Source organism: Triticum aestivum, chromosome 5B (assembly GCF_018294505.1).
Source record: "Triticum aestivum cultivar Chinese Spring chromosome 5B, IWGSC CS RefSeq v2.1, whole genome shotgun sequence".
In the NCBI taxonomy this organism is placed as follows: Eukaryota; Viridiplantae; Streptophyta; class Magnoliopsida; order Poales; family Poaceae; genus Triticum; species Triticum aestivum.
In genome coordinates, this window is record NC_057807.1 from 714,085,102 (window position 1) to 714,099,746 (window position 14,645).

At 46.0% G+C, this 14,645-nt stretch overlaps 1 protein-coding gene across 1 annotated transcript; it reads right to left on the reverse strand.

Moving 5' to 3' along the window:
- Nucleotides 1-11,742: 11,742 nt before the first annotated feature.
- LOC123114514 (heavy metal-associated isoprenylated plant protein 9) lies at nucleotides 11,743-13,958 on the reverse strand. The gene is made up of 2 exons (XM_044536016.1): nucleotides 13,355-13,958; nucleotides 11,743-13,235 (listed from the first exon to the last, which is right to left on the reverse strand). The coding sequence occupies exons 1-2, from the start codon at nucleotides 13,376-13,378 to the stop codon at nucleotides 12,003-12,005; spliced, it is 1,257 nt and encodes a 418-aa protein (XP_044391951.1). The 5' UTR covers nucleotides 13,379-13,958; the 3' UTR covers nucleotides 11,743-12,002.
- Between the last annotated feature and the right edge of the window lie 687 nt (nucleotides 13,959-14,645).

Here is a 14,645-nt window from a genome sequence, read left to right on the forward strand (position 1 = left end):
AAGAAGTAGAGGTAGTAAATTTATTGAAGGTTAGAAACATTGTATTGGTCAGTTGAACAATTCATGAAAGAATGTTGAAGGAAGAGAGGTTTCACATATAAATATACTATCTTGGACATCTTCTATGATTGTGAGCCCCATTAATTATTTTCAAACCTGAGCAAATTAGTTGAAATTGGACAAGGAAGACAACGTAATGAGTTATGCTTGGGTATATTTGTATAGAAGTTATATTTTTATGGATCCTTCAACATTTGGTGCTTGCTATTTAGAATCTTTTACTAGCCTAAATATCTGTACTAAGCAGGTATACTGCTTGTGCATCCAAATCCCTTGAACCAAGTTTCTTCCATGAGCGTCCACCATACCTACCTATATGCGGTATTTACCCGCCGTTTCAAGTAAATTTGCATGTGCCAAACTCTAAACCTTCAAATAATAATCTATTTTGTATGCCCGAATCGCTCATGTAGCGACTAGGGGCTGTCAGTATCTTTGATGCTAGGTGGGTTATTCTCACGATGAGTGGACTCCGCTCATCATTCACGAGAAAATGGGTGGTAACTGGGATGCCCGGTCCTATGATCAAAAGATCAAAAACAAAATCACAAATAGATTAAACAAAACTCCCCCAGGAATGTTGATAGTTGGACGGCACCCGTTGTTTCGGACAAGCCGTGGAGTGTGATTGTTGGTGGAGGAGGAGTAAAATCTTTACCATTCTGTTTGGGAACCGCCTATAATGTGTGTAGCATGGAAGATATTGGGAACTCTTGGTTGTTATGTTGACAATGAAAGCGTACCTCTCAAAATTATTTTCATCTCTGTTTTAAAGCTTCGAGCTCTGGCACCTCTGCAAATCCCTGCTTCCCTTTGCGAAGGGCCTATCTTTTACTTTTATGAAAGAGTCAGTAGTATTCCTTCTCATTCCAACCTACTCTTTAGTTGGTATGCATCATGTGATTGAAGATCCAAGCATATATGGCCATTCAAATATATTCGATCATGCATTATTATTGTTGACAATTATCTATATGATAAGTGAGTTGGGAGGCGAAACATTAAGCCCCTATCTTTCTCTGTGTTCGATGGATGCTATTTGTTCTAGAAATATGCTTTGAGTGGTAGCAATCATGGAAGACTATATGATAGTTGAGTATGTGGAGTTTGCTAAATCAAAGCTCTGACATAGACCCTTCCTAAAAACAAGATGAATTGCAATTGTTTGATGACTGAGAATGAAGTTTGCTAGTTTTCAAAGAAAGTTTATGGTCTATGCTTTAACATGTGAATAGCTTGTCACTTAGAAGTTTTATGAGATGAACTACTATTATGACAAATAATCATGCTAGAAAAGGTGATTGAAATTATCATTGGTCAAACTTATGCACCTGCTAGCATACACACTTCATAAATTCTTTCTTTTAACATTTACCTACTCGAGGGCGAGCAGGAATTAAGCTTTGGGATGCTGATACGTCTCCAACGTATCTATAATTTATGAAGCATTCATGCTATTATATTATCTGTTTTGGATGTTTATGGGCTATACTAAGCACTTCTATATTATTTTTGGGACTAACCTATTAACCGGAGGCCTAGCCCAAATTGCTATTTTCTTGCCTATTTCAGTGTTTCGAAGAAAAGAAATATCAAACGGAGTCCAAATGGAATGAAACCTTCGGGAGCGTGATTTTTGGAATGAACGTGATCCAGGAGGCGTGGAGCTGAAGTCAGGGAAGCTTCGATGAGGCCACGAGGCAGGGGGGCGCGCCCTGATACGTCCATTTTGCATCATGCTTTTATATCAATATTTATTGCATTATGGGCTGTTATTACACAATATATCACAATATATCACAATATATCTCAATACTTATCTCAATATATCTCATTATGGGCTGTAGTTGTCCAGTCATGGCAGCTACTGTTCAACAAACATGGCAACTACTGTTTTGCCTACAAATAACTATAAATAACAAATGTACTGCTGTTTTTGTGGTTCAGATTTTCTCATTACCTTGTTGTGCTGCATTTGACCATCTTGTGTGGTCTATGACACCAAAATGACGTGCTCCACCTACAGTTTGTGAAGCTTGCCACGAGACGTTTGCCGGGTTACCACCAGCGTAATAACCTGTAAGCATAGTAGTGGTTGGTCAATTCATGGAAAATGCAGTTTGTGCTAGCACGGCATCTGCCGTTGCCCCTGATGTGGCAACTGCAGTTTTACTGGCATGGCAACTGTAGTTGCATCGGTATGGCAACCGCAGTTGTTCCTTCATGGCAATTTCAGTTGCCATGGCATGGCAAATGTAGTTGCACTGGCATGGCAACTGCAGTTGTTCCTCCATGGCAACTGCAGGTGTCTATGGATGGCAACAACAGTTGTCCAGGGATGACAAGTGTAGTTTTTAATTCATGGCAATTGTAGATGTCCGGTCATGGCAATTGTAGATGTCAACTATGCTCCTTCTGCTAATTGAGCATCCGCAACTTCACTTTTTTTATGGACTCACCTGTGTATGATGTCGATGGCAGGTACATGGGTGTTGCCTGATGCTACGTGCTGCATGAACGCTCTGCATTTTCACCCGTGATAACTCGTGAGTCCTTTTGCCAGTTTTTTTTTGCATGTTCATTTTTCATGTCCACAGCAGTATGTGCTCTTTTTTCGTTTTGCATTACCTTGATTAGCCATACTAGCTAGTTGAAGTTGGCTGCCCGCACATTTGTCAGTGTTAGCACTTTGTGACTGAACTTGCCACGGGGGCCCCCTAAGAGTGTTTTGGTCATAAGAACCTGCGAAAAAATGAGAGTGTACGACATGAGTAGAATGTCATCTTCATCGTTGCGAAGATGGAAATTGTTCTCTTCTTTTGTTATCACGCATCATACCTACGCCTGCATACTGTTCTAGTAGTGGCAGCAACGGCCCTGCAGAGATGAGTTGACTGTACTCTGATGCATCCCAAGGGGCCGTTTCTGGCCTTTGAGAACCCCAAGCATCAGCGACATCTTCGTGATTCATTCTTTCCGTGTCTCGCTTCTTTCCGATGTGCTCTCAATCACTGCATGAACAAGAAGGTATCAACAATCCACAAGAATTGTATTCTTCTGCTGCTTGCACATAGAAGATAGGGATGGCAAGCAACAGGTCAAAATAGGTGGCAGCTACTGACAACGAAAGGTGGCAACTGTCGTTATACACAAGTGGCAATTAATTTTTCCCAACCCCTCCATTCCAAAAATTGTCCTTCCTGTCCTTTTTTAGGGATTCCTACTCATCCATTTCATGCGCAACTACCTGCGTCAATTAAACTAGGAACTTAAGTTAATCTCAACACGTAGATCACAAAACTACTGGATCTCAGAACTACTGGTGTTGCCACCCCCCTATAGCATGGATCCAGTACAAGATCGGGGAGATTTTCAGCCTGAAGGATGAGAAGGATGAGATAGGGAGATTTTCACCTGATTTTAGCTGATCGTCTCTGAAGGGCTGGGTTGGAGTGGGGGGCTTGGGGTGAGGAGGGTTGGGGTGTGGTTTGCGGTGGGTTTGCCCTACGGATCTGCTCTGGTTGCCATGGCAACCAGAGAAGGCCGGCGACGGAGGTAGGGGTTCGAGAGGTGGGGGACGATGGCGGCAGTCGAGAGAGGCGATCGAGCGGAGGACGGGAATGGCTGGGTCGTGCGGGCAGCGGGTCATGTGGCCCGGACGGGGCAGTGCGGGCGGGGTTACCACGCACCGGACGTGCGGGCCGTGGTTTTGTGCGCGCGGACGTGGTCGTGCGGGCCGGTTCCCGTCCATGCCACACGAGGCGTGCGGGCGGGTTCCCGTCCATGCCACACGAGGCGTGCGGGCGGGTTCCCGTCCATGCCACACGTGTGGCAATTATTCGGACCCAATAATAATTGTTGTAGTGTGTACACAATTTCGGCTAAAAACCAACACTGTCTTTCTTAACTCATGTGATTATTTCACATTCTAATCTGTCCTGGTACGCTGCTTCTCCTGATATATACTGCTGTGCGTGCATGGTAGCAACCTTCCTAGTAGCTCTTTTTCCTGTTGCTTCCATTTTATTTTTGTTGAACCAGATTTTAAGTGATTATATTACTGATATGTATTGAAACCAGTAGGTATCTTTTTTGCTGGATGTATTATTAATTTGTTTTCTTATAAATAAATGTTGGGCTAAGGCCTTCAGCGTAAGTTATTAGTGCCCTAAAACTTAAAGTAATTAAGTTTAACCAAGGTCTCTGTGAGGCGACTCGGGCGGGCACCCCGCCAGATGCCGCCACAACCTCTCCCTCCGATGGTTGGTGGCGGCATGCTCCGGACCTCCCCTCATCCGCATCAGGGCCCCCAGATCTGGCAAGGTGCTTCCCTCTGGCCGCTCCCAGGGGTCGGACGACTCCCTACTTTCAGATCTGGCGGGCGCGCAGCGGCTGCGGGTTTCCGGCGCCCTCGAGTGGCTCTCGGATGTGACCGGTGTTTGGGAGAAATCGATGGTCGGACGGCTGTTGCTGGCCGAGACATCGGCGACGCTTCTCCCATCTTCATGGCGTTGTCTTCATCCCCCGGTCTTGTGATGTTTTGGGTGTGCTATGTGGTGTTCTATGCTTGGTGATTCCCTTCGACTACACCAGTGGCACATAGGTGCCGTGGCCTCGTCTCGGCCCGGGGTGACCGTCCAAAGTATTCTCTTGTGCGACAGTTACGAAGCCAGTTTTTAGTTAATTCACTACACTGAATTTGCAATGTTTCAGCTAATTTGGTAAAGAGACTATTTGGCTTACTATATTCAGACTAATGCGAAGAGATTAGTACAGTACAGTAAAGTATCAAGACATGTAATTTGAAACCAAAACAAAACCTGCATGCAGTTGGAAGGAGGTAGTTGTCATCTTCCTTCGGTGGAACCTAGCATGCACGCATGCACGCTTCATCTGGTTGGTGAGCACTTTCGGTGCATCTTTTTTTGTTTGCACTTTTAACCGATTTTGCTGTAACTGGCAGTGAAGTGTAGAATGTGTCTGCACTTTTTCTGCTGCTATCTACTCCCTCTATCCCATAATATAAGATCATAACACGGTAGAAGAAGATGAGCTGACAGATACAAGAGAGAGACATGAAGGAAAGTCTCACTAATCAGCATGCATATTAGCTAGCTTAAATTCAGCCCTCTTCACTCAACAATGATCATGTTGCTGTACCTGCTCCCTGTAAAGCTAATCCAGTTGAGCTTAATTGATTGAACCAAAACCAAACGTCCTCCACTAGCTCTTTTTTGGAGCTCAAGTACACCAGTGCAGAGCAGATCAGAGCAGATCATGTATGACGATATCTTGAGACAAACAGGATGGATGGATTAATGAAATGGACATTCTCCTCCTCTTTAATTGAATTGAATTGTTTCAACAATGATGGATGGATGCATATAATATTCTCTCTCTCTCTCTCTCTGACCAACTAACCTAATAAGTTAGTAAATGATTAGGAGTTCATGTATGGACGGAGCATTAATTATGCAGCAAGACAAGCTTTTTGGCCCCCTTGAGAATGCTGGCCAGCTCAATTCAAGTGATTTGATTGGCTAATAAGTGAAGTGAGAGAAGCTAAGCAATCAGTCATGTCAGTCACATGGGTTGTTTGGTCTCAGTGTCTCACATCCATCTGACTCTAGAATAGATCATCACAGCCTCCAGATTTGATCCTCCTCCTAGCATATGCATGTGATTGCTCCAGGATTCAAGGCCCCGTCCATTTTTTAGCAGTCCATCTTGTCTGGATGACAAACATCACTCATCACACCTCACCTGTCCTCCAAGAATCTCAACAAATTCCTTGAAATAAGTGACTCGTCTTTGCACTAATTTTGTATTAAAGCTAGTAAAAGTTGAGTCACTTATTTTGGAACAGAGGGAGTACTTAACTAGCTTGTTCCCCCTGCTAGAGCAAATTAATCTCAAGCCAAACACCTACAACTGTCAAGGATATGTTGGTTGCTAGCTTAGGGCAAGTTTCGTTCGTTTCTAGCCGATCTCCTAAATTTGGCGGAGTACATAATTCATTTCATTTCACTCCTGTACCTAGCTTATCTCGAATTGAAGTATCGTTTCTACCTTATCGTGAATCGAAGTACTACCATTGTGTAGATTAGAAAGGACGAAGAAAAGAAGATTATGGAGGAGTTTAGTGGAGGTAGGAGAAGAAACCAGGTCTAGCTGGGGAGTGCTTTAAGTTCCATGCGGGTCAACATTTGTATGCGACCCCAGCCAACCAAACGGGCCAAATTCTTCCAGCGCGGGTCTGCTTGAGTAGATGCGGGCAAACAAAGGCGTCATTGGTCTCTCTCACATCCATGTCATTGGTATGGGTGGATGGATGACAAATAATCACACCTGTTTTCTAAATCAAATTGCTTGACTGGCTGAACATAGATCCATGCATGAATCACTTGTGGTAGCTAGCTAGTAGTATGCACCAACCATAATATCAGCAAATACGGTGTAACTACTAATTAACTAACTACTCCAGCTAATTAACTGCAAGCATGAACACTTAACCAATTAATCAATATATATGCCCAAATTAAACAAAACAGAAATTAGCTACATAATTGGAGTTAGCTTAGCTTAATCACGCCCAAGCAAGCTAGCATCCATGACATGAAAAGGAACTTGAACAATATGCCTTTGTCCCTCGTCAGGTAGCTGCAAACAAAGGCACCACAGATGCTAACCTCTACTTACTATAAACTGTAGATTCTCCTAGCTATCTAGCTAGCTTGTCCCCCTGCCCTAATCAGAGGAGATCTCCAACTGCTAGACCAAATAATTCTCAACAGGGGCAAACAACTACAGGTGTCAAGGAATTATTTCTGTTAGTCTTGTCTAGATGGATGACAAATTCATCACACTGGAATCAGAAACAAATTCCTTTGACTGACAGACTGACTGAACATATATACATCCATGCATAGATGACTTGTGCTAGCTAGCTAGCATGCAGTGGCCAGTGTGTAACTAACCAACTATCCAGCTAATTAACTGCAAGCATGAACGATTAACCAATTAAACAAGACAGAAACTAGCACAATTGGAGTTAATTAGCTTAGCTTTAATCAGGTCCATTCAAGCAAGAGTAGGGGCAGCTAGCTAGCTTAGCTAGGATCCATTATATACATGACATGAAAAGGAAGTATTATTGCTGGCACAATGTTCCTTTGTCCATCGTCAGCTGCCAGCAAAGCCACGCACGCACGTACGCACGCATGCTTTCTCTCTTGCTACCTTTACAGACTAATAAGCCAATTTAGTTAGTTAACTGTATATATATTCTCCTATCAGAGGAGATCTCCAACTCCAACTGCCGGAGCAAATTAATCTCAAGCCAAACACCTACCACAGGTGTCAATGATATATACATTGCTGGCTAGCTTGATTAAGCGCCGTTTTTGGATTTCATGCATGACAACAACTAATTAATCTTGGATGCTTAATTATGTATGTGGTACCAAACTAGAATTATTCCAAGTAAACCGGGCAGCTAGCTAGCTAGATGCACTGCAACAACCAATCAGCAGCAGGTTCAGAATCTCAACCTTTCTCTAAGACCAATACAGACTTCTTCTAGTATTTCATTCTTGTAAGATCGGACTAGTAGATCGACCACATGTGGCAGTTGTTATGGTTAATTAAGCACCATGCAAGCAATCAACTAACGACTAGTGGACTATTGGCCAGATAGATGCGTACGTATGCGAGTGAGTAGTGCTCAGTCCGACTCCACACTAGCTATCTAGTCTAGTCCTTGTGTTGTGTGATCAATTAACGTACGTACACCTTGATTGCCATGCATCCTTCAGATTAAAATTGGATGCTTATTTTTCTGGTATAGAGATTGGATGCATCTTAGCGGTGCCTGGAAACTTGTCATTTCTCAGAGGAGAGTAAATATTTTTAGGGGGATGTAATTTATTGCGGAGACAGTCAACTCATGACATCCGTTGATGACCCAAGTACTACTATTTTATAATAATAATAAAAGAGTAGGCACCAGACGTGACCTGCAAGTTAATTATGCGCGCGTACTTAGAGATCTCGAAGATATACATACATGATGACTCATTTGCCGGCCGGTAATCAATCGAGTACTCCTATAAAGATCGTACTAGTGCTACAAGTACTACTAATTAATAAAGATACTCGTTAACTATTTTCTCCTCCTTCCTCCGCAAAAAAGTTAGGGTTTCTGCCTCCCGCCGCCACCGTCGTAGGTCCGCCTCCTCTCCGGTGGCCCTAGGGCCATGGGGGCGCGGTGGATCTCGGCAAGGGCCGGCGGGAGGGCTCCGTTTTTACTCGTTTCTTTCAGTTTTGCTAGGGTTTGTGTCCTGCTCAGGAAGACGAGACGGCGGCGGCTCCCTGAAGATAGAATAAAGGTCTCCCCGCCTAGTCCCCGTTCCGGCGGCGCGTCTAGCACCGTTGGTGGGCGTGTGAAGGTGTGTCTCCAGCGGACCTACCTTTGGCTCGGATCTCATCATTGTTCGTCTACGTTCGCGTGTCTTCGGATTAGATCTTTCTGATCTACGTTATTCTTCATCTGCGGCGGTTGCTGTTCTGGTGCGCTGGTCCTACGGGGCCTTAGCACGACGACTTCCCGACTGTCTACTACAACAAGTTGTGCCTGACTCCTGCGATGGAGGGGCGATGACGGCGGCGCGCCTTCGGCTCGCTTGAGTGCTGGTAGTCGTCGCTAGGTGGTCTATAGATCTGGATGTAATTTTTATTATTTCTGATATTCGTTGTACTGCCATGATTGAAGATGAATAAATCAGAAATTTTCTCGCAAAAAAATTTAATAAAGATACTCCCTCTGTAAAGAAATATAAGAGCGTTTGGATCAGTTCTTTACCGAGGGAGTACTGTATATTACTAGTGAAGAGATGAGAGAAAATTATACTAGTAGTATATGTTGCTTCTCAGTGGACATTGGGATGTTCATTAAAGTAATCTTTCCCAAAATGGATAGATGCAACTTTGAGTTATCTGCAGTGCTTAGTACTAATTCATTCCATGCATAATTAAGTTTAGTCCTCCCTCCGTAAAGAAAGAAATACGGAGGTAATCTGTTGTGGATTTGTGGATCAGCGGGCGAAAGGTTTAGCCGCGCGCAGGCCACAACAGTTAACAAAGCTAGGCGGTGCAGTGCTAATTAAATGAAACTTGATCGTCATCTGGTCCGATCCGATCCGATCCGATCCGCTCCATTGCATGGCAAAAAGCTGGTTGCGTACATGTGCATGCATACTTTTATCTGTATGTAGTCTGTAGATTACATAGAGTTTCAGTACGTGCATGCCATGTTAAGATGAGAGATTAAGCTAACTACTTATGTAATTGCAAACCAACCTGTGGTTGGATGGTTAGAGGGACTGTGGTATCCCTAGCCCACCAGGGTTCAAAACCTGGTGCTCGCATTTATTTTTGAATTTATTTTTAGGATTTCCGGCGATGTGCATTCAGTGGGAGGAGACGTTCCCGTCCATGAAATTACTTGGAGCTGAATTAAGCAAGAAATGGTTTCCTACACTTTCCCAAGATTCGAATTTTTTTCCTAGGGTCAGTACATTTTCCCACCCTTTTTTGGATTTCAATCTGAAGACCGACATTGTTCTTGTTCTTCCTCTCCCCTCGATCTTCCTCTAGACAACCCATCCACGGACCGCCGGTTGGGCTGCTTCATGCCACCACCCGCGGCTGACGGTGTCTCTACATGTGCCTCCCTCCCCCGTCCCACGCGGATGCAGGCATGCTTTGCCCATCTACTCTACTTACATACTCCTATGTATGTGTAGGTATATGGTGACATGCATGATGTAACACTACTTAAGGTGAATAAATTTCTCCGTTCCTTCTGTAGATAGAAATTTTAGTTGGTGCCTGCCATGCTAAGGTGAGAGGATTATTAATTAAGCTAGGTAAGTGTGTCTAGTTACGCTTGGAAGTCGGTGTCTCCTCTTGGTAGCTACTCCCTTCATCCCAAAATAACTGACGTGGTTTTAGTTCAAAGTGAGTAATAGGTTGCTTAATAGTACGTACGTTGTCTAGAACTAGAATGGATGGGATGATAAGTTGGTTTGGTATGACCAATTAGGAATTAGCAAGTTGTGCAACCCTAGGCCTCGTTCCACTTTATAAGGCAAGGTAGGGTATAGCTCAAGGAAACTTACAATCTCAACCCTAGCTTCCAAAGCATACACATCAACTCCATTGTAACACCCTCATACGAAGCAACCTATACATCAACCAAATCCAAGCAAAAGTAGGGTACTACCTCCACGATGAGGGCCCGAACCTAGATAAACGGGCCATGTGCGATTCCTTCTGGTGCTTTCGATCACGCACACCATACTATCGAGACTCTTGACGGTTTTCAGTATTGTCACACAACACATGCATTGCGGCGGGCCCAGTGTGAGAATAGAGTCAAGAACCATGCGTCCAAATTGTTCTCGCCCCACCACAGATCACGCCAAAATGCCAAAAGTGCCAGAAGTGCCTTACAGGTCGCGATGTCCATGAGGTCAGAGTCACAAAGATGCCATGTCATGGAGGGTGGGGCATGAATGCGGGCGGGGAGCTTCATGAGGAGGCATGTGTTCTGCAGGCACAAATCACACATGCCCAGGCCACCGTGGTCCTGAGATTGCAGACCTCTGTCACGCAATCTTGCATTTTGCACCAGGTGCCATGGTCATTTTCTCAGAAGAAGGCACGACACCTTTTCTGGAAGGCGGTGGGGGTGCTCTCGGCAAGCTACAGCGACCCCATGGTGTAGGTGGGTAGGGCAATGAGAACAACGTCGACAAGAACCCACTTGCCAATCGATGAGAGTAGCATGCCTCACCACCAAGTGATCCACATAGACGCCTCTGGCTAGATGTTGAGGAACAAACATGCACTTGTCAAAGTTGAGTGTGAGGCCAGTGTTCGCCATGAACCGCTTTTAGTTTGGCCACATGAGTAGCATCCTCTCATGGTAGAATCAGGGTATCGTCCGCGTATTGCAACACTGGGCTTGTCGTTATTCTTAGACTTCCCATCTTCCATTTGGCATCTTCTCGATAGTTGCCAACTTTTGAGAGGTCCGAGCTAAAGGTCAGGGTTGAGCAGAGGAGAGGTATTAGGGGGGAGGGGTAGGACTTATAATTAAGAGGAATGAGGTCGAATGGCTAGAAGCGTAAGGATTTGCCAACTCTCCACCATCGGATCATATGTTGCAACCGGTGCACGTGCATATACTCTTTCAGTGTGGCTATGTCTCAGTGACTTAACCAAGTCTTAGTCAAATGACATGTATCTAACTAGCAAAAAGGCCCGTGTGTTGCAACGAAAGAAAAAAAAATCACTCACATGTCTAGCTGGGTCAGTTGGACAAACTGTGCGCGATTGGCAGGTTATGAGATCGAACCCTCTCATCGGCAATTTTATTTTTCTCTGGACCTGGGCCACAGCGCAGCCAGATGGGCTTCCTCCATTGGACCAAAACGGGTGGCAAGTAACGAAACCAAATAGCGTACGTGAAATTAATTGAAGCGGGACCAAACCAAGAATATCACCTCTCTTTGATAGTAGGTATAGAAAAGAAAAGGAAAAAGTAAAAGAAAATTTTGCACAAATCTCTGTAAAAGATCAATCGAATATAGCATGGACTGAGACATAACCAAGAAAATATACATGGAATTGTTCGCCAACTAAAAGTAGGGCGATCCATTGATTTTTCGATTGGTGTATATACTATACTTAACATCCTCTCATCGATCGATCTTACAAGCGTGACCAATGTCCTTTAATTTGGTAGCTAATAGTAGTACAATAACTACTGCCTATAATTACGCAGCAGTATATAATCCGAGTATAGAAATGTATATGGAGGATGGTCCAATCCGGCCAAGCTCACATGCTCAGCTCATATCCATCGATCCGAGCTAGGACTAGGAGATGACGCAGGCGTTGGGGTTCTCGTCGCTGAACATCTGCGGCGGCCGCTCCATCATGTAGCTGCTGCCGTAGTTGTAGTTGTTGTACATCGGCATCCCCGGAGGTGGCGGCGGCGGTGGAGGCGCCCACTGCTGGTGCATCATGGCGTAGGGGTTGTGGTGGTGGTGGTGCGGCGGCGGCGGCATCAGAGTAGGTGGAGGCATGGCGTGCATGGCCATCCGCCTGGCCATCATGGCCTCCTCGGCGTCGGCCGGATGCAGCTTGTAGTGGATGCCGCCGCCGGGTGCGCCGCCGTAGGGCCAGTACACCATCCGCTTCATCATCTCCTCCGGCGGGAAGCCGTCCACCGCCACGCCTTCTTGTTTCCCCGGCTTCTGGTCATCTTCGCCGGCGCCACCACCACCTTCCTTCTTCTCCTCCTCGGCCTCTGCAGCAGCTTTGCCGTCTTCAGCCGGCTTGTTCTCGCCGGCCTCTTCTTTCTTGCCGTCGGCGTCGGCTGGTGCTTCCTCCTTGCTGGGCTCCGCAGCAGCAGCGGGTGGCTCCTCCTCCTTGGGCGGCTCCGGAGGCGGCGGCGGCACGACGGAGGCGATCTTCCCGGTCCGTCGGTGGATGTACTCCACAATCTTCTCATCGTCCACGGTGGTACTGAGCGTGAGCCTGCCGGCGGCGAGGTCCGTCTGGGCGCTGACCACCCCCTTCATCCTCATCATCTTGGTCTGCAGCTGCTGGGCGCAGGCCTCGCAGTGCATGTTGACGAGCAGCTCCACGGTGCGGGCCTCGGTGACCAGCGGCGCCGGCGGGGGAGGGGGTGGCGCAGGCTCCTCGCCCTCGGCCGGCGGAGGTGGCGGTAAGGGCGAGATGAGGGTGGCGTCGCGCTTGGTCTTGGCGCGGAGGCGGTCGCAGAGCGCCTGCGGGTCGACGGCGCCCTTGATGGTGACCTGGTTGGCGGGCATGTCGACGTGGACGGACTCCACGCCCTTGCAGCGGAGGAGGGAGCGCCTGATCCGCTTGGCGCAGCCCGTGCAGTGCACCTCCACGCCCAGGATCACCGGCACCGGCACCGGCACCGGCGGTGGAGGAGGAGCAGCTTCGGCTGGTGGTTCCTCCTTGTTTGCGTCTTGGTCGGCTGGTGGTGGTGCTGCTTGGTCCTTCTTCTCCTCTGCCGGTGCAGCTTCAGGTGCGGCGGCGGCGGGTGCGGGTGATTCTTCCTTGTTGTTGGCCTCCTCCTGCAGGATAGGGTTAATTTGGAGAAGATGGACCTTAATTAAATGGATCACCGGCCGGGGGCAAGTGATAATTATACCAAGACATGAACTCAAGATTAATGGGTTGTTTAGTTTGTTACCTTGGTGGCTACTTGCTCGCCCATGGTGATGGTGATGATGATTTGTGTTGGAGGTGAAGCTAGCTTAGCTTATATTAGCTAGGGTAGAGTGGTAAGTGTTGAGCGACTGAATGTAGTTGAGTTGCTAGCAGATAACAGTGTTGAGGTAGTAGTGAATGCAAGATGCAAATGCAAATGCAAATGGAAATGGAATAGAGTTGCTAGATACGTAGATAGCAGAGGAGATGGAAGAATGGGAGGGAATGAGATGAGGAGCAAGGCTTGGGGTGTGGAGGCAGGAGGTCCAACTTATAGTGCCCTTCCCTAGCTAGCTACCTCAGACTCAGAAGCAGAAGCAGAAATTCAAAGCTAGCTAGGTGGCCAGCTACATTCCATTCCAAATGACTGAATGACGGGGCGGTGACGATGATCGATCGATCCATCGGTCCATGTACTAACTACTATTCCGGCCGGCCGGCGTGCATGGAGATGGAAATCAGGAGATGGAGATGGAGATGGAGTAGCTAGCAAACAAACAAGGACTGGACTACGAATAGTATTTGGTGATGAGAATAATTAGAGGAATGTGCATGCATGTACCAACTGCATAAAATAATAAAAACAAAAATAAAAATATACTGTATTATTACGTGAGGGAGGATTCCCATGCATCCATCCATCCATCCTCATGATAATATATATATCGGGTACTAGTAGTACTACTATAGCTATAGCTAGTATGCAGCACCCACATGCACGCAACTACTAGTCGTCTTTCTAGCATCATCCATCCAAGAATATGTTTTGTTTTGTATATTCGTAGCAGCTGCTTTTGCATTGCATTGCATTGTTGTGCGGGCGACCTACACATGTCTACATCTCAATCTCTCTTTCAGCTACATACTCTACTTACCTACGTATACGTACTTCTCAATACAATTTCTTTGAAATGTAGTAAAATTTCTTGTACGGATTCTTCAATACCTGCTATTGTAAAATATTCGTGCAGCACGCTCCCAAATTTTGCACATGTTCCTTCTATTTCTCAAGTACACGTAGAGTAGAGACGACCAAAGAGTTATGCAAGTGGTGGAAGCAAGAGCAAGCATATACTTATATCACTTCTGCTTCGGTACAACCCCCTAAACACATCAACAGATAAGATCTCTCGATACCTCTTCATAATATACTACATATATCTATCTATGTATCTATGTATGGAGAGATAAGAGATACGACCCGGATTGGCACGCTTGTATAGGCAGATGGATCCTTCAACTCGTCTCATCTACTCCCTCCGTTCACTTTTATA

Bases quoted from the DNA above. Each gene is read 5' to 3' on its own strand.
- LOC123114514 (XM_044536016.1), bottom strand. From the start codon at position 13,378: ATGGGCGAGCAAGTAGCCACCAAG. The intron at 13,236-13,354 runs GTAACAAACTAA...CCTATCCTGCAG, and splicing joins GCGAGCAAGTAGCCACCAAG to GAGGAGGCCAACAACAAGGA.